This window comes from Ptychodera flava, chromosome 11 (assembly GCF_041260155.1).
Source record: "Ptychodera flava strain L36383 chromosome 11, AS_Pfla_20210202, whole genome shotgun sequence".
Classification (NCBI taxonomy): domain Eukaryota; kingdom Metazoa; phylum Hemichordata; class Enteropneusta; family Ptychoderidae; genus Ptychodera; species Ptychodera flava.
In genome coordinates, this window is record NC_091938.1 from 9,905,647 (window position 1) to 9,933,358 (window position 27,712).

Sequence of the window (27,712 nt, forward strand, 5' to 3'; positions counted from 1 at the left end):
TCAGACATGCTGACACAAACATCATTATCTCAAATAAGCATATTAAGTTTCAAGATATATCCAACTTTAAGCCAGAAATTAATTTTGTTTTGCATTACTGTGTAATGTTTTGCCCAATACCGAAACATTAAATTTCACATTTACGCGATGTAACTTAGGAATAATATTAATTATCGATTCAAGAAGTAGCGAAAAATAGCTATGGACTCAACTTCCAATTCTCTTGAAATGTAGCTATCAAGATAAAGTTGGGCTAATAATATTGAATATATTGAATTTGTTAGGGTTATTGGAGCTGTATCAGCTGTAGTGTTGCATCTTTCGGTTTATGAAATAACTGAAACAGTTATAATGCTTTGTGAATTCAGCTTGAACGTGCTATAATTAGTTGTTGTTCTTAACATATGCATAAGCTTTGTTAAGCGTTAACTTGCATACCATGTGTTTCTATGTCTTTTGCTTTGGTACTTTTAGTATGTAAGTCAAACATCCCTGTACGATAAAGTAATAATCAGTATCCACGCTTTTGTTCCCCCTTGGTTCATCTCGTAAACAAATTACTTGACTATGCAAAAAAACTATTTTTAACTTTGCTGAATGAAATTTTAATGAACAGAAACATGGCAATTTGTTTCCCCGTCCGAAGTATCACTAACATTTATCGTAAATGCCTTGCTTACAGACTCGTATGTATACAATAAATGGGGGAATATTGGTGTCCACGTCTTTTACTCTGAAAAAGATGAACGGCTAGTTGATGACAACATAGTTAAACGCCTTGAAAGGCGAAAAATTGAATATTATTTCAGTCGACGCGACAGCCTGCCCGGTCGTTCAAGAAAACAATTAATCAAAGATGCCGTGAGAGTGCACCCTGTGACGCTGCTGGCCATAACGGAAAATTTCAACAGTGAGTTTCCAGATAAAGAATTGCGTGACCTCATAGTTTACAAGCGTAAGATGGATTTTGACCGATTTGTGTGCGTAAAATTAACAAAGTCTGCCGCCATACCGACGTTGTTTTCCGATTTGGTGTGTGTGGATTTGACAAAAAATTTAAAGGAGTGTGAAAACGAAGTGGATAAAATGATAAGAGTATCAGAGATGCAAATAAAACGCTTTTTGAAGAAACAAAAGAAGGGAAAGGAAAATGACGTCACTTCAAAAGAAGGTAAGCATTTGTTAAACTGTAAATAACTTTAAACCATTGTGGATATATTGCGAAAGTTAAAGTTGATTGATAAATAGTTCAAATCTTCTCCCCTCTCTTTCGTCCAGATTCTCTACATAGCTTTGCATAACACTAGAAACTTATGTCTAGCATGTTTTCTGCGGTTTCTGACAAAGATATAAACCTGCCTATTCGACCGTCTTAGGGCTCCAGTCTACGAATTACGTACCAAATGTCCTCATGTTACTCATTCTGACGGAGCTACATTGTGTACATACTAACAGTATCTAGGAGACTGAGCCGTATGCAATAATTTTGCATAATATATAAGAATAATATAGCTAATAGGTCATTCATAGCAGATTACTTAAGGGTCAAATTCAGTGATTGAGTTAAAGGGGAAGCCAATCTAGAAGAATTTTTCTAGGTTGGCGTCCTTTTACAGTCAAATAAGTTGTTTTATGACCCGAAAAGAAACATATTTCATCATGCTAGATATAGGTTTTAAGTATCACATTAAGAATAAGAGCTTTTGGAGTTCTCCGTCTCATGCAATCTGACAAACACTATGTTCCCCTGAGGTTCCATATGATTTGTTCAGTAGCTTGTGTATTCGATATTTAAGCAAGTATTGGCGGCGAAAGCAATAGCTATGATCAAGGACTTAATCATGATATAACCATGCAGAGGTGAAATCTGGTTTTAAAAGGAAAAACGCATTTTTCCTTGAACGTCCACTGGACAAATATGATTTATATACGTTCAGTATATTTACTACATTGACGTGTACGAAACACAATATTAATTGTATGCGTAACGTATGTCTTTGTATATGGAACATTGCAATACGTTGATATGCGTAGCGTATATCTATGCAGATCAAGAGTAAATGTAATGCAGATCTTTGCAGACTAAGTGCGCACTTTTCTTATGCATTTTATTTGTATACGTACGTGTATACTTAACGTATTTGACACATGTACAGAATCAGCGCTTGATAAAAATGCTTGGTATACAACAATATATACACATATGCTAGCATATCTGTATATATTGTTGTATATCAAGCATTTTGCCATGTGCCCATATTTGTTTTTTTCTTCTCTGTGAACCATTTTACACACAAGATGAAAGAGTATTCGTTTGGCAGTTACCCTTGGTTAAATGAAATAATTTAGAGCGTATATTAAACACCTATTGCCTGGTCAAGAGGGCTATAGCGACCGTCTATTACCCCGAGGGACCGTGTGTTACCAGAAACACATCGCTATTCCCCGAGAACGTAGGCTGAGGGGTATAGCAATGTGTTTCTGGTAACACACGGCCACGAGGGGTAATAGACGAGCGCTATAGCCCGAATAAAGACCAGGCTATAGGTGTTTTATAACACACCACATGCTCATGTTGTATTGTTATATAGTTTTTAATGTGTTTTGATATTTTGCACCGCAACAATCCATTGTGACAAGTTTACTGGGCGATGTTTCCACAGCGCTTTCAGTTGTACGTGGCACCACTTTCTTTCAAAAAATATTCTAAGCATACCTAGTGACATCCTTAGTTGCACCTTTATGTTTTCCATCGATGAGCTATTCAAGTTCTTACGCTGTTGGAATGTTGGAAATAATGAAAAATCTGTTTTAGAAAATGTGTCGTCACCTATCCAGGACGCATGTCATGTTCTAGTCACCCGCAATTGTTGCAAAGCTAAAGACGACACTACGGTCACGTGACCGGGCACTTTTCCAAATTTGATCAGAAATATTTCCCTAGGGAAATAGCCTTTCAAAAAATACCTCTGACGTCACTTTTGTCGATTTGGTAGGGACTAGACGTATCTATTTTCTCGTCACGTGACATATTCTGGAGAATCGCGACACGGAATGAGCATGTTGCGTGTTATAAAAGAAATTAGGTAATAAATGTTTGGAAATTCACTCATTTCTAAATAGCAGAGTACATAACGCTTGTAGTCAACATTTCAGTCTTTCTCAGCAGCCTAACAAGTACGAAAAGGATCCCTACGGATATAAATGATCAACTAAGTGAGTAGATGAATATCATCCTAAAAATTTCAACATGACGACATGTTTATCTTATTCCATGGATGCAGTTTGAGAAATGACTTCACTGTATATATATTTCTCTTTGTAGATCATGCGAAAAAATACCTTAAGGATGTTGATGATGAAATACAACACCGTAAAGAATTGTATGGTGGAGATGATAAACTGTCATTCCTATGTGTAAGACGTTTGGTTGAACAAGCCTCGGGTCTACACATTCGTAAGGATCTTCTCGATGACATAGGTTTGTTTCTTACATATTATGTTTACACACACAGATTATATAAATATAAACATATATATATATATATATATATATATATATATATATATATATATATATATATATACATAAATATATACAAATATATATATATATATATATATATATATATATATATATATATATATATATATATATATATGTCAACAAAATGGATGGCTTCGAAAAAAAGCTGGAATCCTTGTGGATTTCCAAATTAAACACATTGACACCTGACGGCCTAAACATTCACACCTAGCTGCTCCCATTGTCTTTATTCACATTCCAACACTTGTAGCGCCTTTACGGCCTCACTATAAATACACATAAACGCATTCTCTCAATTGCCATACAACATCTGAGCTACTCGAACAGGTAAGAGCTCCTGTGTTTTAATCATACAGTCACTTTACTCTGACATGTAACTTTTCCTGGCCCTTGTTTTTAACAGGACAAAAAACTTTTATAGTTCAGTGCTGTTCACATACTTTCACTCAGGGAACGATTGCATGTGCGTCTTGAAGGCTTTATCAGTGAGGCCAATTTAAACCTTCTTCTCATTGCCTCCTGTTAACACTTTCGCCTTGTAAGCGAAACCCTTTGGCTTGACAGTCACATTTTGACGGGCATATCGACTCGGCCCGACAGTTACAAAAACTGGTCGATCTTTACACTGGCTTCCGATGATTACTCTGTTTGGGAGCATTCCCCGTTTTATTATTACGGGAAGGAGGGCGTTAGTGGAAATCATTGAGGTTGACTCCTGCAAAACGATTTTTAGCGGCGGGTTGTCAAATTTTACAGTCAGTGATCGGGGGGTTTCAAACTTTACAAAGGTGTGTACTTAGTTATTGCAATTGCAAAAATAACATATTTTATCAAAACGAAAATAAAAAAGAATAAGAACCCTGCTATATTCTGTCTTAACGGGTGATAACAAGCATAAAAGACCACTTGTGTTCACAAAAATAAAATTTTCAAGTTGACCTCGAGAAATAAGAGTCATGCCGTCTTCATGATATTATAACAGTTTGAATACTGTAAAAATGGCTCAAATTTTTGAAAATACGGTGTTATATGAAGTGTTTGCAAAGATTTTTAGACTCTGTAATTACACACATTTAAACAAGAAATTTGATTGATGGAATTTTAATGGAATGTTGATTCCCTATACATTATAGCATGCTTTTCAAATATAAAACCAGCTAAATCTGTTTATAGATACTCAATTATTGATATTAATGTAGATGATTATACTAGGGTGGTTACAAGTGCATGTGTGTGCAAGAAAGTTGATTTCTGAATTTCACTAAATTGTTGATTCTCTATCCATTGTTGTCTATGAGGAAACTATGAATAATTTTTAACCATACAAAACTAGATAAATCTGCGATTCTACAAATGTCTTACAATTGATATAAATGTACACGATGAATATAGGGTGTTTTAAAGTGTAGATTTGAACAACAAATATGATATTGAATCTGACCCAAGTGATTTTTGTATAGTTCAACAAGGATTCTTTGAAGGTTCAAAGGTCAAATGAGATATTATATGTCAATTAGGATACGAACTGTGACATCTGAGGAGAGTCACCGTTTTTCGTGCATGGAATTTTGGGAGAATCGCTGCTTGTCTTGCTAACACTTTTGAAGGGGCACTCATTTTAACCCCAGAGCCTTAGGGTGCAAAGAGTTAATGAATCAAATCAGACGAAATATTTTTGTTTGGATTTACAATTGATGAATTTGGGGGATTTAAACTTCAGAAATTTAATTTAGAGGAAGGGGTCGCTATTTGCATCTCATGTGTAACTTAAGTTCCACCGGACCCCATCCCATCCTCATTAAAGATGAATGCTCCTTTATTAGCACTATTGAATTATACTGGCCATATTAATATTCTTTATGCAGCTAAAACTCACTTAAATTATTTTTCTATTGAAGATCTTGTGAAATTTGGATCCTTTTGGAAAATTTTTGTTAAGAATTTGAAGAAATGTCTTGCCAATGTTAGTTTCCACGTTTTCACTGAAAAGGGATTAAAGGTTGAACCACATGATGCTACGTTTCCTGATGTTGCTTCTCTTCCATGACAGCTTTTTCCCAAAACAAATTTCCGCGAGAGCTTTTGCCAGCTTGATGAGTAAATGGATGTGAGTGTCAATATGCACACACTGATAACAATGGATTTTAAATTTGACGCCTGAATCAAGCATGGTCGGTGATTGATCAGAAATACCATTCCACTTATCACGATAACCCCTACTAAGTATAATATATTGTTTAACGGGTCCTGAATGCTATTTTTAGTACAAATTCTGATGTGAGTTGAACGCAATCACCTAAGTTCTAGAAAAATGATATAGAAAATTTTCATTGGCGCTTTACACTGTGTGGCATGAAAGTGCTTTCTCAAAGAAGCAGGTCTTTAGTCAAGATTTGAGAACTTCAGTAGGCGTACTTGATGTCGAACAAATATGACTAAAAAGTGTTCAGGTAAATGGTGTAACCTGTGTTGCACTTGTTGATACCAGATCCATGGTTACCACTGCTACTGAGACTTTTGTGCATCCGCATCCAGAGCTGTGTAGCCAAGAGTTTGAAGCTAGTGATATTGAAATTGAAGAACCAGGTGATGGCATTGTCCTCCACATTGGTATTGTTCGATAAGCAATCTCCTTTTTAGGACATACATACCAGGGGGTGCCTGCACTTGTAGTGCCTGTGGATAACTACAGAAATGATGTACTCTTACTTATAGGAACTAATTTAATAGCGGCATGTAGTGATGAAGAAAGAGAAATTTATGGTAACAGCTACCTAATGAAGACAAAGAAGAAATCTGAAACGTGGTATGGTGCTTTGCCAAGATCGGGCGGAATGACTTTGGTGGTAAAAGTGGTCGAGTTGGATAAGCAAAGTTCAAGGGTCGACAACCACGTACAGTTGGCCTGGACGGGAGGTGTTGTGTGTCAAGGTGACCAAATGGTGGAGATTACATCACTTTCGACGAGGGCCCACAAGACCTGCCCAGTGGAATTATAGTGGGAAGAACACTGTCAAATGTCCAGAGTGGCTATATCACAGTCCGACTTTGTTACATATCCACCAAACCGGTGGTCATCAGACCCAACACAGTACTTGGGGAGGTGTTTATTAAGACACTGCAGATGGATTATTAACCAGCAGTGGAGACAGTCAAATCATCTCCTTCTAACAGAAGCAGACCAGTAAGATGCAAAATTGGTGTAGATAGGGGACCAGTCAGTAGGAAAAGACGCCAGTCTCCAAGTATGCATGACCATGTTAGATGCTGCCACCAACATTCATATGTAGAGAAGCCAGACTACCCTCAGGTAGATCTCTCACAAGCTACGATTTAGAGTAAGGGAAAACTGAAGCAGGTTCAATGATTACTCTACTGAAACAAATATGTCTTTTCACAGCATTCCATGTACTGTGGACGGACATTGACGATCCATCACGAGATTCCATTGATAGATGACAGGCCTTTACGATTGCCCCATCATAAGATACGGCTAGTTTTCAATCGGGTTCGAACCCACAACATACGGCATCAGTCGCCTAGCGAAGAGGCCACAGAGAGAACCGCTCGGCTAAATCTCCACTCCCAAAAAGAGTGGTTCAATAGCCGGCTAAGTTGTTACATTTTTCTGACTGAGACCGCTCCACACGTTGTAATAATCACTGCAAACTATCAAGAAGTCCAGCAGACTATTGAACAGATGGCAGAAGCAGGTGTTATACAGCCCAGCCAGTCACCTTATGCATCTCCTATCGTAGCTGTGCGCAAAAAGAATGGTTGTATGAGAATTGTGTTAGCTATTTTCAGCTGTTCTTGCACTGTACGAGACTTATTCCCTTTAACAAGGATTGAGTAGGCCCTTGATGCGTTGGGGAATGCAAAGCTCTAGTCATTATTATAACACACCACATGCTCATTCTGTGTCTCAATTCGCCAGAATACGTCACGTGATGAGAAAATAGATACGTCTAAAATAGATACGTCTAGTCCAAATCGACAAAAGTGACGTCAGAGGATATTTTTTGAAAAGTTATTTCCCTAGGGAAATAGCTTTAACCAAATTTGAAAAGTGCCCGGTCACGTGACCGTAGTGTCGTCTGCAGCTTTGCAGCAATGGCGGGTGACTAGAACGTGATGTGCGTCCGGGATAGGTGACGACACATTCTCTAAAACAGATTTTCCAACATTTTCCAACATTCCAACAGCGTAGGAACTTAAATAGCTCATCGACGGAAAAGATTAAGGTGCAACTAAGGATGTCACTAGGTATGCTTAGAATATTTTTTGAAAGAAAGTGGTACCACGTACAACTGAAAGCGCTGTGGAAACATCGCCCAGTAAACTTGTCACAATGGATTGTTGCGGTGCAAAATATCAAAACACATTAAAAACTATATAACAATACAACATGAGCATGTGGTGTGTTATAAAACACCTATAGCCTGGTCTTTATTCGGGCTATAGCACTCGTCTATTACCCCTCGTGGCTGTGTGTTACCAGAAACACATTGCTATACCCCCAGCCTACAGCCTCGGGGCATAGCGATGTGTTTCTGGTAACACACAGCCCCTCGGGTCCCTATACCCCTCATGACCAGGCAATAGGTGTTTACTAGACACATGACCTCAGGCTATCGGCGGGTTGAGGTGGCAGAGAAAGATCGCAAAAGACTTCCTTCACCACGCCAATGGGCCTGTATGAGTGTAATCGTATGCCATTCGGATTGTGAACACACCAGCGACTTTTCAAAGGCTTATGATGTGCTCTTTCGGTGATTAGAATTTTGAAAGTGTACTGATTTATTTGGATGATATATTTGGATGATATTATTGTTTTCTCAAAGACTTTTGAGAAACATCTTGGGAGACTAGAGATGGTATTCGATCATCTGGAAAACATGGCCTCAAGTTGAAGCCCTACAAGTGCCATTTGCTGAGAGAACGAGTCGGATACCTGAGCATATTTCGAGCAAGGATGGTATTGAAACTGATTCAGAGAAAATCCGCAAGGTAAGAGATTTGAAGCGACCGACAAACCCAAAGGCAGTGTTCCGGTTCCTTGGATTTTCTTGATATTACAGACGTTTCATTAAAGGTTTTGCTGCCATGGCTGCTCCTCTGCACAGACTGACGACGGGAGACCGGTGGAATAAAATTGAAAGAACTCTAAGAAGTGTGAGCCCACCGTTCATATGGACTGAAGAGTGTGAGTAAGCTTTCAATCTACTGAAGACAAAGTTGACAACACCTGTCCTTGGTTACCCTGACTTCAGTCTACCTTTTGTGCTCAAAACAGATGCATCCATAGATGGACTTGGTGCAGCGCTAGCACAGACCCGAGGCAAGCTATGTATGATACCATATGCGAGCAGAGGATTGAACCCAGTTGAGACTAGATATCAAGCTCATAAGCTTGAATTCTTGATTCTGAAATGGGCAGCGACTGAGAAGTTCAGGGATTACCTCTATGGCAATCAGTTTACCGTTCTCAACATCAACAACCCAAAAGTACGTGATGTCTACTTCTAAACTGGACGCAATGCAACAGCGAAGAATGTCGGAATTATCAGCCTTCAATTTTGAGATGCAGTACAGACATGGTAAGAGCAACACAAATGCAGTGCCTTGTCCAGAATGCCCCTAAAATAGTACAAGATGCTGTCAGAGTCGCCAGTGTTGTAATGAAAGGAAAGGAACACCAAAATGATACTTGTAAAAAGAGAAATCAGAAAACACATTCTGAAGACAAGGGATCTCTGGCTTTGCCTGACATTAGTGCCAATGATAAGGAAGTGTTGCAGCGGGAAGATGCTGTTGTTGGTAATTAAGGCTTTGCATTTCCTCAGATGTTGTAGGAAGCCAACTCGACGGGAGAGAGCTTGTGAATGCAAAAATATCAACCTTTTGCAAAAACAGTAGGATAGACTGCAGATAAGAGAGGGACTGTTGTACAGGTGTTACTTGGATCAGCAACAAATGGAGACAAATAATTAGTGTTCCCACAGAGTTTGATTGATGATGCTCTACAAGCCATGCATAACAACAATGGCCATCTAGGATTTGATAATACAGTAGATTTAGCACGTCTACGCTTCAACTGGCCGAGAATGCAGAGTTGTGTTAAGTCTTGATGTAAGACATGCAAGCAATGTGTTTTGAGGAAGTCCCCCACAATTTCAACCCGTGTACCTTTGGTCAGCATTCGCATACCAAAACCACTTGAGCTAGTCTGCATTGACTACCTCACATTAGAGTCTTTCACGGGTGGAGTAGACAATATACTACTTGTGATGAACCCTTTTACGAGATATGAACAAGCATACCCCACAAGAGACCAGAAGGAAACCACTGTTGCTAAAGAGTTATGGAAAGAGTTCATTTTACACTATGGTTTCCCTACTAGGATCCATGCAGACGAGGGTTCGAATTTCGAGAGTCAAATCATCAAAGAGTTGTGAAGACTTGCAGGTACCACTAAAAGCCGTACTTCAAGTTACAATGGATAGATTAATGGCATGACTGAGAGATTGAACAAGATGCTGCTGGACATGTAAGAACTCTGGAAGGAGTATGTAAGTGCCATGACACATGCATATAATTGTACCAGGCATGAGTCGACAGAGACATCCCCATTCTAAATTATGTTCATGCGACATCCACCTATACCAGTGGACCTTGCCTTTGGAGTCAATCTGGAGGACAGCAAAGAGGAAGTTGAGTATTCAGAGTACATTTTAGGCCTGCGTGATAGACTCCTGTTTGTCTACGAGGAAGCCACAAAGACAGCAGATGTTTCAAGACATGAACAGAAACAGATATATGACAAGAAAGGGAAGGAAGATATCATTCATCCAGGAGGTACAATTCTTGTTCAAGATAAGCGCCCAGTTGTTGGTAAGCACAAACTGAACAATAATGAGAACCTGTCCCCTATGTTGTCATCAGTAAGAAATCAGATATGCCAGTCTATGCAATTCAGTCAGCGGAGACTGAAAAACAGAGTGTTCTGCATAGAAGCATATGCTTAAACCTTGCATGTTCTTGACACCCAATCCAGACTGTTTTGAAGAAAAGATTGACAGGAAATGCAAAGCTGGGGACCGATCATGCAACAAAGCAGATGAAGCTGAAGAAAACTATAGTTCTGATTGTTCAGATGATGATGGAATGATTCAAACTCACATCTTTAACCACACACCATTGAATGAGATTCAGTCAATGGATGAGAGATCCCACTTTTGTCCAGCAGTAGATGATATGGAAGGACATCAAGGTGAGATTGAAGTTACCGAAAATGTACCATTAGTAGCGGTGAAGACAAATCCAGACAGTCAAGTGCAGTTTGGTGCAGGACACTTCACTGAAGCAGGGCAGGACAGCTTAGTAGATCAGTCACAAAATGAAACGATGGAAAAGCCAGAAGTAGAAGACAGCTTTGCGATAACACTGCCAGGGATAGGGGAGTGCACCCTTCAGTGCAGTAGTGAAACTCGGCAGGAAACATCACAGTTTGATCTGAATGTAGTGTGCACGTCACCAGATTCAAACTTAGCCCAGATACAGTCGTGTTCTGACCCCTATGTAGGTGGAGAGTCAAGTGTAACACAGTGCCCTGTTGCAGGCATTGAGACAACTTTGTGTGACCAGACTACAGGAGAAGCAGCGACACGTCAGCGATATCCTGTCAGAGTGAGATGACAACCTGATAGATTGGTGTGCTATTGCATGACCTTATTGTGCCATCGCATGAGAACACTGTTAAACATTATGCGTGAAACAAGTAAAACTGACTGTTATGTTGGTCGAGTTACTTGAACAGCATTATGTTGGTGTTACAGTTTTAGATTTTATGGGTGAACGATAGGGATATCGTTCCATAAAAAAGGAAAGTTCACAACACAACTGTGAACTTGAACAAAAACAACATCTTTGTGACACAGTCTACAATATTCTGATTTTGCTGCGTGTACCAACATAATAAAATACTAGTAGCAAACACTGTACAACATCTCAAGATACACAGATGTAAACATGTACTGTACTCTTAAAACAATATAATACTATGTGAGTACACAAAAAGAAAAATTACGCACTGATATTATCACGCACTTTGTATGTTCAATAAATGGAGCATCACACTGAATATCTGTTTTGCATGAGTACTGTGTTACAAAAGTGTTGCTAAAATATAACTACACTCTGCCCTGAAATGTGATCACTGATACAATCACTCAAAACCTTGTAAACCTTGTTTGTTGGTAAACATTCTCACAGTACAAGCAGCAAAACTAGAATATTGCAGACTGTGTCACACAGATATTGTTCTTGTTTAGGTCCACAGATGTGTTGTAAACTTTACTTTTGCGCACTGTAAATACACTAAAATAAGCACTGTGCACAACTAAAGTGTCAATACTGAACATATTTGAGGTAGCTGCGTTTATATTCTTAAAATAGTAACAATACACTTGCTCCTTTTAAACTGTTCGAAATTGGCAGCTTAAACAAAGCTCGAAATTATGAAGTTGTCATCACATTATCAAAGTTATTTCAAGATGTGCAACTTCCAATAAGTTTTCTGGTAGTGTTCAACGGTGGTACATAAACAAATCACTGACTCTTGCTGTCTCTGTTCCCTTTCTGTACACTACGCAATCAGCTGATCGATGCAAATGTCCGTCTCGCATAGACACACAGTCCTCCCTATGGTTTGGTCGCTGAGTTGCCAAAACAAGCTCCTAATCGTTGACAAACAAACTTCCATCAAAAGTTTGCCGGGTGCAACCATCTCCATGTCACACACCGTATGACAGCACCCCTCACGTCGGGGTCACCAATATGGCGGTTAATTCTCCATCTCAAATAACGCTTTGATGCATGTTTTGATGATGGATGGCTAGGTCATAAGCCGATAAAAATGTGTAAAGAGGGGGTACTTACTTATGTAAGACAAATATCAAGTCTATGTGAGTTGCCGTGTCAAACTTCAAACTCGGGGACTTTCCTTTATACGTCGTACAAAAGAGGGTATTAATGACAAATCCCATGGAGTGTAATATAAAGGGGTTTGATATCACTGAACGCATGAAAATGCATGCTTACACAACGAAAAAGGAAATTCTAACTATAAATTTATTCAATGCTAGTAACACCTGGCCAGATAAATATGTTGACACAAACACACACAAATATATATATATATATATATATATATATATATATATATATATATATATATATATATATATATACACGATTATATATATGATTAAATATATGATTGTATAATTATATGTGTGTGTGTGTATACTTTTCCATTTACAGGGAAGGAGTATCGTGAGCTGGGGTTAGATAAACATTTTGACCAGAGTCAAGGCATACAATATGTGCAAGATTTATTCAGCAGACTTCACGATGAAAGACATCAAGACTCGCAGAGGGTTACCACCGTGGAACACTACCTAATATCGAATGTAATTCCAATGGCAGAATCTAATGGCGATATTTTTTCTCTGTCAAAGATGTCGACAATGTTCACAAAGAAGTTTCAATTAATAGTCCTAAGAACTTTACATAGCTATCTTTCCCTTAATGTTCCACGCCTCGAAGACGCGATTACGTCGGAAGAAGTTCTCCGATCGTCAATCAATATCAAGAGTATGTATAGCTCTATGCGAGTGTTAGCTTATTGTGATGTCTTGTGCAATATTGTATTAGCCTATTGTACAAGTGGAACTTCTATTGGAGGAGGTCTTGACGTTGACGTGACTACAGTCGAAAAGTGCTTACCTGGTATACAAGTATATAAAAGTGTTGCTGAAGAGCTAGCGTACGACTATTCTAAACATATAATGCGAAATGCAAAGGAATTTATTGGTAAGATAAAGAAGAGGAAACTTGACAGTGTATTTCCATTCAATCGACATGGAATAAGCAAGTTTTCGGAGGTTGTCAGGTCCATTCAAGCTACGTCAAAAGTTGAATATGAGAACGTGTCTGAAGTGGTTGCCTGTCTGTCGAGGAAACTTAACAAATTTTCGAAGTTCGAACAGTTACTTGCGTTCAAATATATTGCACATCTGGTAAGTGAGGTGTTTCATTGGAACGAAATTTTCGTTATGCGATATTAACAAATAATGTACAGTAATTATCGTATCTTTACAGCTAAAAAGTAACTTCTTGTGATTTGTACAAAGATCATAACCAATCACAAAATAAAATAGAGTACTTGTGGGCAAAAATATGACATTGAACTGGTCCAATAATCATTTCCATTCAAGGTAATAATGGGACAATTGTGATTTACAAATTTAAGTAGGACCATCCTGAACCACTGATAATTAGTGGTGGTACCAGGTGTCCGGAATGGGTAAGCGTACCCTGCTAGCATGCTACACCCGTCAGGATTGGTCCCAAAATTGTCTAAATATTGTATGAAAAGATACAGGATATGAATCACTGTAATAAGTCAAAGCCGGGAATGCTGTCGTTAATCATTTGTGTGACCGAGGTGTCATATTTGGCCACAATGTCGTCATATTGACCGTAGAACTTTTTGAAAGTCCTAACGAGTCTTTTTGTTGTGTATCCTTGTCTCAGTAATTTTGATGCCAATGAGCTGTGTCTCAGTTGAAAATCAGTGTAGGAATCACAAGCCCTACAATACCTGAGAAGTTGAGACACGTACACACCATAAGCAGGTGCAGATGGAATATTACTTGACAAGTGGGGATAATTTATGATTTCAAAATCGAAATCATCCCTTTTGTCATACAGCTTAGTGTGTAGCCCATTAGTACCCACTTGTAGGAACAGATCAAGATATGAAGCAGAGTTCCTACCCTCTGTTGTTTCTTTGATATCCAACTCATCAGGGTAAATATGATGTAAGTAATTTGATATGTCTGGATTGTCTAGACTAATCAGATCATCGATATATCTGTGCGTGTTGTTAAAACGCCTTGCAAGTTTTTTAGACCCTGCTTTGTAGAGAGACTGTAGGAACTCTGCTTCATATGAATACAGAAATAAGTCTGCAAGAAGGGGTGCACAATTTGTACCCATTGGTATGCCGATAGATTGTTGAAATGTCATACCGCCAAACTTAACAAATATGTTGTTGATTAAGAAATTAAGCATTTTAATAATTTCTTCATCTGTGTATTTGTGCTTGGCATCCATGTTGTTACTGAAATAACCTGTCCTATGTTTGATGGTAATGTATTGGTACCTTCTACTGCCATTTTTATGCAGGAAAGCTTGTTTCACAAGAGATGACAATCTTATTTTAAGTTTATCGTGGGGAATTGTGGTGTATAAAGTGGAAAAGTCAAATGTTCGGATTGAGCTGAACTTGTTTTTCTTGACTTTTAAATCAAGCAACAATTCCAAGTTTAGACGCGTTTTCCAAAAAGAATCCCCGAATTTGCAAGATTTTACAGCGTGCACGACAACAGTGTATCGCATATTGCACTGAGCTTGCATATGCCATACTGCGCAGCACGTCACTTCCACATTTGCAATACAAGTTCTGGGCCCGTTGTCTTTCACGTGGGAAACTTTCGTCAAGTTTGACGGCTTTCTAGGGTTTTGTTGATAACATAATGGAAATAATAGACTCTGCTCTGACCATAAGCATTTTATTTATCTGCGCGGGCGAGAGGAACCCTACAATTAAGTCTCGGCAAGCCTCGCTCACAAATTTTTGGCTTTCCTCTCCCCCTTGCCAATGAATAAACTTCAATGGTCATATGGCGTCGCATTTTATATTTATAATACCTAATTGATTTGTGTCTTAACGTTTTCCATGTCAATGTACACAGATAAACAGTAGCGATAATTCAAGCCTGCTACGGATCTTTCAAAGGCTCCTGCATCGTATGAAGGAAGAAACCAGCCAGGTATTCGTTTTTCACGTTTCACAGTTAATGTTGCAACTCATTCAATCAAGTGTAGATGAAGGTGAGATATTTATAAGAGTAAGTTTGTACATTTTACAAGCTTTACCTGTTCTACCTGCGAAAATCTTTATTTGGAGCTATCTCAATGCAGGAGGTGGATTTCAACATAGCTGCTGTGACTGCTAGCTTTCTGAAAATATGTTTACATCATGATTATTTTGGTGTAATCGACAGCCCTTTAGCCTTTCTGATACACAAAAATGGCATTTGCATATGCATTCGACATTTTAGCTAACGTGTGTCAACAAGTGAGCTATTAAATTGTTATACCGATGTTTGTCTGTCTGTTGGCGCGAAACCTCAAAAGACAATCTATTGGATTAGTATTAATTCCAGCATATAGATTCTATTTGAAAGTGACTAAAATTTAGTGTTTTGGGTTGTGTTACTTGCATAAATAAAATTAATTTGCATGGGTCTACTGTTACAAATTTTAATGGATCAGTCACAGTTTTTCAGAAAAATAATGCAAGTGTCATTATAATTTTCAGTGATTTGTGATAATGGATTATATAATTACTGCTATCGTTTCCGAAATTAATCATTTGCACCTGGCACCTGCACCGAACGTGATGGCACATCCCCTCTACAGAAATGTCAACTTCATGAAGCGGCCATTTTCTTTGTCTGTTGTGTGATCACTATACAAGACTTGACTGTATATCTGGTTTGACCTAACATTAAATAGAACTGTCTGTGTGTATTGAAGATACCCTTATGGTTCTACTCCAGAATAAAAAGGACGCGATGCGTTCTACAGACTCAGTACGCCCAAGAGATCACGCGATCACGGTACAAACAAACCCGCATTTGCAATAACGCGTATTGTTACGTGCAGAGAAAACGAACAAAAGGGTGAACTCAGCAGTTAACGTTTAAACAAAATTTATTACGAAAATAAAACTAATTGTTAAGTTAGGGACAGAGTACAAGCTTTAAAGTGTACAGACTACTTATCTCAGCTGGGACGGCAAAGCTCCAGTCTCAGAGTTGTAACAGTCCGTCGGATGAATGAACAGTCCTTTGGCTTGCAGGCTTGAAGTTGCACAAAGTCCACAGAGTAAATCCAGCGTTGGCAGTGAAGGTCTTGAGAATGACTACTGCTGGAGTTTAGTAACACACAAGAGACACGATCCCAAAAGTCTGACTGGAAGCTGTGCACGTCCCTTTATAAAGGCATATAAGAACAATCTAGAACTTTTATTGACATGCTAATTACTGTTCTAAAATTATCTCCCTTACACAACTAATCAACTTTCCAGAACATTCCAAACATGACTAATTGAATTCAAGGTTGTTAGGTCATCAAGGGCAGTGACCTTGAGAATGTTCTAGACTAATTGAACTCAGGTCATGATGAGTGTGGGGTAAATGACCTACATAACACACCCCCTCTTCAAAAAAAGAAAATTTTTCAAAGAAAAATCTTTCTTTTACAAATGTAATCTTGAAAAGGATTTAAGTACTCAAATTTTGTTTTACTCTAAAGTAAAATTTCTTGAAAGTGAACAACAATAAACTCTAAATACGAGAAAGACAGTCTGCAATTAAATTGTCTCTGCCTTTGATATGTCTAATGTCAAGATTAAACTCCTGTAACATTAAACTCCATCTTAGCAATCTCTGATTTTTGCCTTTAAATTTCTGCAGAAAAACAAGAGGGTTGTGATCAATATAAACAGTATTGGCTGATTTGAAGAAGTAACATAAACTTCAAAATGCTGTAAAGCTAATATCAAAGATAAACACTCTTTTTCAATTGTAGAGTAGTTTCTCTGGGATTTGTTAAATTTGCGTGAAAAATAGCAAACAGGATGATCTACACCATGACTATCCTCTTGCAATAAAACAGCACCAGCAGCCGTATCACTAGCATCCACAGCTAATTTGAATGGCAAAGTGAAATCTGGTGCAGACAACACTGGAGCACTTTGCAGTATGGCTTTAAGTGTATCAAATGCCTGTTGGCATTGCTCTGACCAAACAAACTTTACTTTCTTTTTAAGTAAGTTAGTCAAAGGCTCAGTAATTGTGGAGAAATTTGGACAGAATTTTCTGTAGTAACCAGCCATACCGAGAAAGCGCATCAGTTGTCGTTGCAGTTTGGTATGGGAAAACTTGAAATGGCACTGATTTTGGCATCAACAGGTTTTACCTCACCCTGTCCTACAGTATGTCCGAGGTAAGTTACCCTCGCCCAACCAAACTCAGATTTGGCAAGGTTGACAGTCAACATTGCTTTACTCAGTCTCTCAAAGAACTTCCGCATGAGCTTGATGTGTTCCTCCCAGGTGTCACTATACAGGACGACGTCGTCAATGTAAGCTGCACATCCGTCTAGCCCGGATATGACGTCGTTGATCATCCGTTGGAACGTTGCCGGAGAGTTCTTCATTCCGAATGGCATCACCTTGTACTGGAACAATCCGTCTGGTGTAACAAAGGCGGATATTTCACGAGCACGATCCGTCAAAGGGACTTGCCAAAATCCCTTCAGTAGGTCAAATTTCGTCACATACTTGGCTTTTCCCACTCGGTCGATGCAGTCATCAATCCTCGGGATTGGGAAAGTGTCTGTCTTTGTTAAAGTGTTGACCTTCCTAAAGTCCGTGCACATACGATAACTGTGATCTGATTTGGAACAAGTATGCACGGCGAACTCCAGTTACTTTTACTGGGTTCAATAAAGTCATTGTCCAGCAGGTATTTGACTTCTTCCTGGAGATATTTCGCTTTTGTTGGATTCAGTCTGTATGGATGTTGTTTTACAGGCTTACTGTCCCCAACATCAACGTCGTGATAGATGACGTTTGTCCTCGTTGGAACATCTTGAAACAGGTGTTTATATTCATGGAGCAGTTCTTTCACCTGTTGTTGTTGTTCTGGCTGGAGGTGTGCCAACTTTGTAGACTCCAGCTTCTCCAGGATTTCTGAGTTCTGAAGCTTGACCGAGCCCAGCTTTGAGTTTAGAGTATTATCACTCAAGTCAGTTCAGTATCACTATCTTCATAATGGTTTGAACTGACTGCACTGACAGGCTGAGTTATAGTAGGATTATCCCTATCCAAATATGGCTTAAGCATATTTATGTGACATAGCTGTTTTTGTTTTCGCCTGTCAGGTGTTATTATGATGTAATTTAAATCACTCAATTTCTTATCAATTAGGTATGGCCCAAAGTAACGAGCATGGAGTGGTTTGCCAGGAATTGGAAGTAGAACAAGAACTTTTTGACCTGGTTCAAACTTCCGTTTTGAGGTGCTTTTATCATATTTGGTTTTCATTGACTGCTGAGATGACTCAAGATTTTCTCTGGCTAATTCACATGCTTTAGAGAGTTTTGTACAAAAATCTGACACATATTGCAAAATATTCAGACAATCATCATCGTCTGATAGGAATTTCTCTTTAACGAGCTTAAGTGGGCCACGGACTGTATGTCCAAATACAAGCTCAAATGGGCTAAAACCAAGAGACTCTTGAATTGACTCTCTAACAGCAAAGAGCAGAAAATGAATTCCTTCATCCCACTGCTTCTCTGTGTCAAAACAGTAGGTCCTAATCATGTTTTTCAAAGTTTGATGAAATCGCTCAAGAGCACCCTGACTTTCTGGATGATAGGCGGATGACCTATACTGTTTAATGCCTAGCTGATCCATTACTTGTTGAAAAATACCAGACATAAAGTTGGAGCCTTGATCGGACTGGACACATTTAGGGAGGCCAAATAAAGTGAAAAATTTGACTAAAGCTTTCACTATAGTCTTTGTCTTTATATTTCTCAGTGGTATGGCTTCTGGGAACCGAGTTGATGTACACATAATTGTCAACATGTACTCATTTCCTGATCTTGTTTTTGGTAGGGGCCCAACACAGTCTATTAGTATCCTACTAAATGGTTCTTGAAATGCAGGAATTGGCTGTAAAGGGGCCTTTGGAATGGTCTGATTTGGCTTTCCTACCACTTGACATGTGTGACAAGTTTTACAGAAATGTGCTACATCCTGCCTGAGATTAGGCCAATAAAAGTGACTGAGAATTTTGTGATAAGTTTTCCTGACCCCTAAGTGACCAGCCCAGGGGGTTTCATGGGCCAGGCGCAATATTTCAGCACGATAGGGCTTTGGAACCACAATTTGATGTTTTATAGCCCAATCGTCATCAACCAAAACGTCTGGAGGTCTCCATTTACGCATGAGAATACCAGATTTTGTATAATAGGAAACAGAGCTATCTGAAGTTTTACCTTCATCATCTACCCTGTCAAACAAAGACAAAATATCTGGGTCTTTGTGTTGTTCTGCAATGAGATTTGATCTAGAAAATGTCTGACTTTGGTCAGCAGAAGTTTTACTGGAAGTTTCAAATCCACGAGGGATAACGGAATGATCCGTGTCAAACACCTGACTGAGAAAGGTGTCATTAAGTCAACATCTGTGACATTATTTTGAGAGTATTTTGATTCTCGGAAGTTTTCTTTGACATGGCTCGAGTAATGGCTCGAGTAATTGCACACGAAGGAAATAAATCGGGTATCTCTTGTTCAATTGGCTCCGGATCCTGATCTAAACTAGGATTATCAGTCACAAGTGGATTAGTAATGACCTTGTCCCTGGCAAGGTCGTTTCCAAGAAGAAGGTGAATCCCTTCAAAAGGCAAAAAAGGCCTAATACCTAAAGTCACAGGTCCAGAAACAAAGTCCGAAGACAAATACACATTATGGAGAGGAACAGGAATGTAGTCATTGCAATCTACCCCTTTAATAAGAACTTTAGAACCTGAAAATGACTTTTCAGAAAACGGCAGGGTATCTGCCAACAAAAGAGACTGGGACGCCCCGGTATCTCTTAAAATTTTGACAGGGGTAGCGGAAGAGAAATCACTAGAAAGTGATATAAAACCATCATGAATAAATGGTTCGAAAATACCCATAATGCTATCTTGAGAAGAATTGACCTTGACCTCATTAATTGGGGATAAGAGGGGTTTAACCTCAGAAAATGTGTTGCACACATTATTAGACTCTAATTGAGTTGATGAAGAAATAAAGCCGGTGGGCTTAGATCCACTTTGACTACTTTGACCTTCACGTTTTCTTTTCAATTTGAAACAATCTGACATTAAATGGCCGTCTTTCTTACAATAATTACAAGAAAGTGTACCGAACTGTTTGTCAGAAGGAGATTGAGACTTGGGATCTGATGATGTGGGAGTGTTACTTGAATTTTGTGAACTGTTGTCATTTGATTTTCTACTGTCCTTTGAGAAATTCTTGGATGAAAAGGAGGAGTTAAATTTACCTGCATTGTTTCTGTAGGAAAAGGACTGGGATGGTTTGCTGAGAAATGAAGATTTGTGGGTCAATGAATAATCATCGGCCAAACGTGCAGCAACCTCTAATGTATCTGCCTTTTGTTCATTGATAAACGTCTTGATGTCACTCCGAATGCACCTTTTGAATTCCTCAATCAAAACAAGCTGTCGTAATTTGTCATAATTCTGACTGACCTTTTCCGAAGAACACCAACGATCAAACAGTTGTTCTTTTGTTCGAGCAAATTCAACGTAAGTTTGATCCTTCACCTTCTCACAATCCCTAAATTTCTGACGGTAAGCTTCAGGCACCAACTCATAGCCCTTGAGAATTAATTCCTTCACAGAATCATAATTTGAAGCCTGCTCTACTGACAACTGAATGTAAATTTCTCTGGCTTTACCCACCAAAGCACTCTGCAAAAGCATAGACCAGGACTCCTTAGGCCAATTCAGACTCTGAGCAATTTTCTCAAAATGGAGGAAATATTTATCAACATCCTTTTCTTGGAAAGGGGGAACTAACTGAAATGCTTAGTGATGTCAAACTTGTCTGAAGGGAAGAATTTTCCTGACTGTCCAAGCTCTAAACGTCTCATTTCTAACTGTAGTCGATGTTCTTCCAATTCTCTCTCCTTTTCTCTCTGTCTTTCTTCCATTTGTAATTCTTTGTCTTTCATTTGTATTTTTTCCTGCCTTTCCCTTTCTTCCATTTGCAATTTTCCTTTTCTAATTCCAATTTCTATTCATTCTTAAGCTCCAAATCTGCCTGTATTTCTAATTCTAATTTTTTGAGTTCGAAGGAAGACTCAGGCTCATAATCTTTTAAGGCAGACTCTTCAAAATGGCCAGAATTAACTAAATGTTTTGCAATCTTGAACTGAATTTCTCGCTTGCGCATAGATCTTTTGACATCTACTTTAAGGAAATTTGCCAGTGCTATGAGGTTGTCTTTTCTGAGGGAATTAAATGTGTCCTGATCAAGGTCATCCATTTCCTCTGGTTTAAATTCCGCCATAATTAAATTTCGCTGAGTTCACAGTATACAGTAGTTTTGAAAAGGCTGTCAAAATGTTGTCAAACGGCTCAAAATATTCGTATCCCGGACGAGCCCCCAATTTGTTACGTGCAGAGAAAACGAACAAAAGGGTGAACTCAGCAGTTAACGTTTAAACAAAATTTATTACGAAAATAAAACTAATTGTTAAGTTAGGGACAGAGTACAAGCTTTAAAAGTGTACAGACTACTTATCTCAGCTGGGACGGCAAAGCTCCAGTCTCAGAGTTGTAACAGTCCGTCGGATGAATGAACAGTCCTTTGGCTTGCAGGCTTGAAGTTGCACAAAGTCCACAGAGTAAATCCAGCGTTGGCAGTGAAGGTCTTGAGAATGACTACTGCTGGAGTTTAGTAACACACAAGAGACACGATCCCAAAAGTCTGACTGGAAGCTGTGCACGTCCCTTTTATAAAGGCATATAAGAACAATCTAGAACTTTTATTGACATGCTAATTACTGTTCTAAAATTATCTCCCTTACACAACTAATCAACTTTCCAGAACATTCCAAACATGACTAATTGAATTCAAGGTTGTTAGGTCATCAAGGGCAGTGACCTTGAGAATGTTCTAGACTAATTGAACTCAGGTCATGATGAGTGTGGGGTAAATGACCTACATAACAGTATGGAAATGCACTTTCGTCTATGCGCGTTTACACACGTGGGTTTGTTTGTACCGTGGTCCATTCGAATTCCGGGTTTGACCAACGGTCATGAAAGTAAAGTACTTTAGCATTTTTTGACAACTGAGGTGCAAAGCGTCAAAGGTGTTATATGTCACCGCAATGTCTTTGTGTGTGTACATCCGTCCGTAGACGGATTTTGTTTCACTCATAGCTTACGAATTGTTAGGTCCAATGTCATGTAATGTGGTATATAGCTTTTTCTTGATAAGGTCTAGATACTATAAGATTTTGGTGGGTATGGCTTCTAAATTATTGCTCATTAGCATATTTTAATGAATTTTGTGATTAGGCCATATCTCAAAAGTACTCAAACAAATTTGATGTGACTTTGCACATACTTGTGTTACCGTATAGCATAACTTTGCTTAATGTTTGGCGGGTTTAGCTTGATTAATTATAATTTGCATATTTAATGAATTTGCGTAAGTAGGCTATATTCAAGAGTTTCTCAACCAGACATACATTACAAAAGACTGCACAGAATTGGATGAGACTTGCTACAAACATTGATAACAAAAGGATTTATCCGCTATGAAAGACGTAAAGGTGTGACATGAAAGTTAATCTCTAATTTGCACTTTCCTAACAAGGGATATATATCTGAATTTACCTGATCGAGAATGATTAAACTTGGTATGTATATTGAAGATACTAGGATTTAACGTTACTGAAAGTCATTAGGCATATTTACTTGAGCCAATTCCTAATTTGAAAATTTAATGAATTATCGTAATTAGGGATATATATCTTGATTGACTTGACCAAAGTTGACGAAACTTGCCATGTGCATGGAAGATCTAATGATACAACACTGTTGAAAGTCATTAAGCATCTTACTTCAGCCAATTCCTAATTTGTATATTAAATGAGCTTTCCTAATTAAGGATACCTACCAGGATTAACGTGATCAAAGTTGGCGAAACATGCTATGTACATTGATGATACTAGCTTAAAGCAATAGTAAAAATCATTTAGCACTAACACTTCAGTTAATCATTAATTTACGTAAAACGAACTGTCAAAATTAGGGCTATATATCTGGATTAGCATGATCAAAGTGGACGAACTTTGCTATGTATATTTGAGATACACTGATAAAACAATCATGAAAGTTTTCTTTTATCTGAGTTAAACTAATTACTAATTTGCATATTATAGTTACTTTTCTAATAACGGATACGTATCTGGATTGACTCGACCACAGTTGACATTACTTGTGATGGACACTGATGATACTAAGTTTAAATATTATTGCATGTCATTAACATTTTTACATCAGCTAATTGCTAATTTGCATCTTAACAAACTTTCCTAATAATGGATCTATATCTACATAGGCTAGATCAAAGTTGACGAAACTTGCTATGTATATCATAATTAGGGCATTCTCAATTTAACTCAAGCCAACGTGATCATTCTATGCACATACATGTACTTTGGTCTTTCTATAATAGTGACTGCATTGAGTATTTGATTTTCTTTCCAACTGCAATGTCTCCCTAATGTATACTTATTGGCCATAGTGTCAACTCACTTTGATTACTTTAGCTAATTGCCAATATGGTCATAAGACTGGAATAACATGCCTAAACTTTACTAGTAGGAAACTTACAACGGATATTGATTATGCAAGATATAGTAGGCTCAATGCATTTCACGGCATCCTTTGAGCTAATTTGTAATTTCACAGATTATGCACAGAAAACTTGAAGGACGTGACCAAAGGCAATTTAATTTTCTATTATTTGATTGTCACCCTTGCTTATTTCGGTTATGTTCACGGGCTAGCTGTGCTGAAGCAAACTAAGAAAGGGCAATCACCAATTCAGTCGTGTGAGTTGGATCGTGGACATCGTGGCAAATGCGGTTGCGTTGCGGGTAGAGGTTTACCAAGACGTGTGTAGGGACTGACCTAATGACACTGACACTTTAAGTGATATGAATGAATATGACAGAACCCCATGGCCTTGGATGGCACTCTGTTATGTTCAGTCGGTATTTCCCTCAGGATACGGTGTATTTTGCCTGTACTTATCATTGTTTCGCTCGGAAAAGTACTGGTAGCTAAGGTTAGGTCGCAGATCAGATGCAGGCCGGTGACGCAGGTACCGGGTCACAACCTGCGACCTGCGTCCCCGGCCTGCGTCTTTAAACTGTGATCTGCGACCTAACCCTATAGTTACACTTTGCCCTGGCCGGGGGCGTTGGGGAGAGGCAAGGCCCAAAACCTGTCTTCTTGTCGGGGGTCCGACTTCGGGGTACGGTTGCAGTGGGCGCTCAGCCACAGAGATGCGTCAGCTCCTGGCGGCCCAACGTTGCCCTGGCCGGCGGCATTGGGGAGAGGCATGGCTGAAAACTTGTCTTCTGGTTGGGGGTCGGACTTCCCTAACTCTAACTAACCCTAACCCTAACCCTAACCCTGACCCTAACCCAAACGCTAACACTAACCCTACGCAGCTCGCAGTTTGACAAACACGCAGGACGCAGGTCGCAGTTTTGAAGTAGCAGGGTCGCATGTCGCATATCGTGACCGGATTTCCATAAAGCAGCGATTCCGATGAACAATTTATTTTTTCTTCCTGGCCTAATCACGACACTGCCTGATTGCATATATATTCTATATAGTGCGCATTGATATGCTGTCAATGAACTTTTCATCAGCTGTGAGCTCACTGATTGGCTAAGGGAAAACTTTCTACCATTCATATGCAAACATTTGATGCAGCATACCGAGTTCACTATACCACTGTATTTCCTCTCGACTAAGACAATAAAAAAACGACACAAACAAAGACGTTTTACGTCAGAAATCTTAAATATTTTAAGTTCATGTGAACAAAATTGGTATTTAAAGTAACAAGATCAAATGTAATAAAAATTAGAATGACTGAAACTTCCAAATTGTACGCGAATGAAACACGGTGGTGAACGGACATCTGCTGAAAAAAGGCACTGTTAAGAGTTGTTTTCTGAGGCCGCAACATTGAATGTGAAGTTGAAGACTCCTCTGTTGATTTGAGAATAGCACGGTTGACTGGTTTTGAACTTGCTGGCTACACCATTGCAAGGATTGCGAAGTAAATATCGCCGCGTTGTCGCATGAGCAGATCTATCACATTTGTCTTTGCCATGGCCAACACGGGTATTGCACTATCGCTTGTCGATGTGCTCTGCCCGGATGCTCGGTCACGGCACGGTCCCTCTATCATGGTCCCTCTATCACGGACCGAGGTCACGGGTTGAATTACTCATTTATCGTTCTTGATCTTCGTAGGCGAGTGATTTGCGGTAACTGGATACCGAATCTAGCTCATACTCTTCGTCGCTATTGTTTCTGTACGCTGACGTAAACTGGCAAGATTTATGTCACGGTCGTGGGTCACGCTCGACTGGTACAAGTTTCCTTTGTTATTGTCCGAAGCCAGTCTTTGAAAACAGCAACTTTGGGACGCATTTCCATAACAGTTTCTCCGTTTATTTTTTTACAACCTAACGAGAGCTTTGACGTCTTCGGTCGAGACCGCAGCTATGTCAACGACTTAAGCTTCTGTGTACCTTCGCCGGTACACCGCTTCCATCGTAGTCACAGTATTTTGTTCCATCTGTGCCGAGATGTCTTGGATAATAAAATTCTGATTCAAAATGTTCTAAATAAATACAGTTCTGCCAATCGTAATAATTATTTTCTTCCACAGATATACAATCCGCTTAAATATTTATTGTTGTTCAGGAGTCGGCAACAATATTTAACAATAGAAAGTAGATGAATGAACAGATATCACAGTGTCAGTAATTATTGTGTATCGATTCAGTATCATCTATCTCCGTAGTAAATTTCGTGGGAATAAAGTCGGAAATACATGGCTCGGCAATAACCAATATAGACGTTACACATGATCCGCTACGTACGAGTTCAACTGTGAAATTCACTTGTCGAAGATGTTCAGAGTTCCTTCAAATGTTAAGAAAAGCTCAACAACAACAAAGCGTGAATAGTTTCTGTGAATAATAAATCACTTACAGAGTAATTATGCTCGTAAAATGATCCTTCCTCAGTTTAGACGTCGGGATTGAATTATGCGGCTCGTTGCGTTACTCACGCTCACTTCGCAGAACTTCGAATGGCCGTAGTTTTATCAAATTTAATCCGATTTTCAAGCAACTTAAATCGATTGAAGTGAACTTACATCAGCTTTCAATACGGAAAGCATCAGCGTTGAGAAACCTGTGCGAGCATCCCGAATTGTCCGATCTCGGCAATCGGTGTCTCCAAATCGATTTTGGCAGTCACCCACGCTTCGTTCAAGTATAACCATTAGGGGAACAGTGCATTAACTTAGAAGTACCCGACTAACCCGAGTTGATTATCAGAGGATTAATCTGTATGTCAACATATGCAAACAGATAATCTTTTAGTGTAAACAAAACATTAGCACTGCCGGAACTACTTTAAGCATGACCCACGCCAGTTGGTGCTTAACTGATGACGGCTCTTGTCCGGCATTCAGGATTTCCAACCAGCGTTAAAAGTGCCGTCCAGCACTTGCTGTAACTTTGAGGTCATCATTTAGTTCATAAAATTGCATGAAGAGTTTCCAAAACAACGGTACTATAGAATCCCTTTCAATAAAATGCTGGTTAAACAATACCAGCAGTTAATTAACGTATGCTGATTTTGCATACGAAAAGCTGTTTAAGCGGTTGAGGGTACGTTCACAAAGATCATTGCCCTTTGAACTAAAGTTTTCCTGTCACACAATATCTCTGTACGATCAAAGGAGACAAACTGAAGATGTTTTGCTTTGTATGAATGTTTATATCCCTATAAGAGAAAGTACGGTAGTAAAAATCAGCACAGCGAAACAGGACGATTTACTAAAACGTACTCTTCCAATTTCAGTTCAGACTCAATGAGTGGCATGGCGGAAAGGTGCATGCAATGCGATGAAAGTCACCAGCAAACTTTGGTGTCAACGGATCCAGTCTTTGAATTATCAATGAACACTCACTTATTTATCTGGTCAAAAAGCCTCTCTGTTTGAATCAGCGTGTTCATTTTTAACCGGATGCCGGCCAAATTGACCGGCTACTTCCGTATTTTGGCCGGCTACTTTTCAGCAATGTTTCACTCTCTAGCCCCGAAATTC

At 39.0% G+C, this 27,712-nt stretch overlaps 2 protein-coding genes across 2 annotated transcripts in view; both read left to right on the top strand.

Annotated features, from left to right (window-relative positions):
* The first annotated feature begins 689 nt into the window (after positions 1-689).
* Positions 690-14,824, top strand: LOC139144330 (uncharacterized). The gene is made up of 4 exons (XM_070715031.1): positions 690-1,171; positions 3,326-3,481; positions 12,872-13,629; positions 14,801-14,824. The coding sequence occupies exons 1-4, from the start codon at positions 961-963 to the stop codon at positions 14,822-14,824; spliced, it is 1,149 nt and encodes a 382-aa protein (XP_070571132.1). The 5' UTR covers positions 690-960.
* A 496-nt stretch (positions 14,825-15,320) lies between these two features.
* Positions 15,321-27,712, top strand: part of LOC139143485 (uncharacterized) — a 55,261-nt gene continuing 42,869 nt past the window's right edge. Inside the window, exon 1 of the mRNA XM_070713843.1 lies at positions 15,321-15,508. Within this exon, the coding sequence (XP_070569944.1) occupies positions 15,427-15,508 (82 nt within the window). The 5' untranslated portion in view covers positions 15,321-15,426. The remainder of the gene's footprint in view (positions 15,509-27,712) is intronic.

Excerpts from the sequence above, each read along its gene's own strand:
- LOC139144330 (XM_070715031.1), top strand. The coding sequence starts at position 961 with ATGGATTTTGACCGATTTGTGTGCGTAAAATTAACAAAGTCTGCCGCC. Across the intron at positions 3,482-12,871 it reads GGATCTTCTCGATGACATAG|GGAAGGAGTATCGTGAGCTG; the intron begins GTTTGTTTCTTA and ends TTCCATTTACAG. Across the intron at positions 13,630-14,800 it reads TCAAATATATTGCACATCTG|GAAAGCTTGTTTCACAAGAG; the intron begins GTAAGTGAGGTG and ends ATTTTTATGCAG.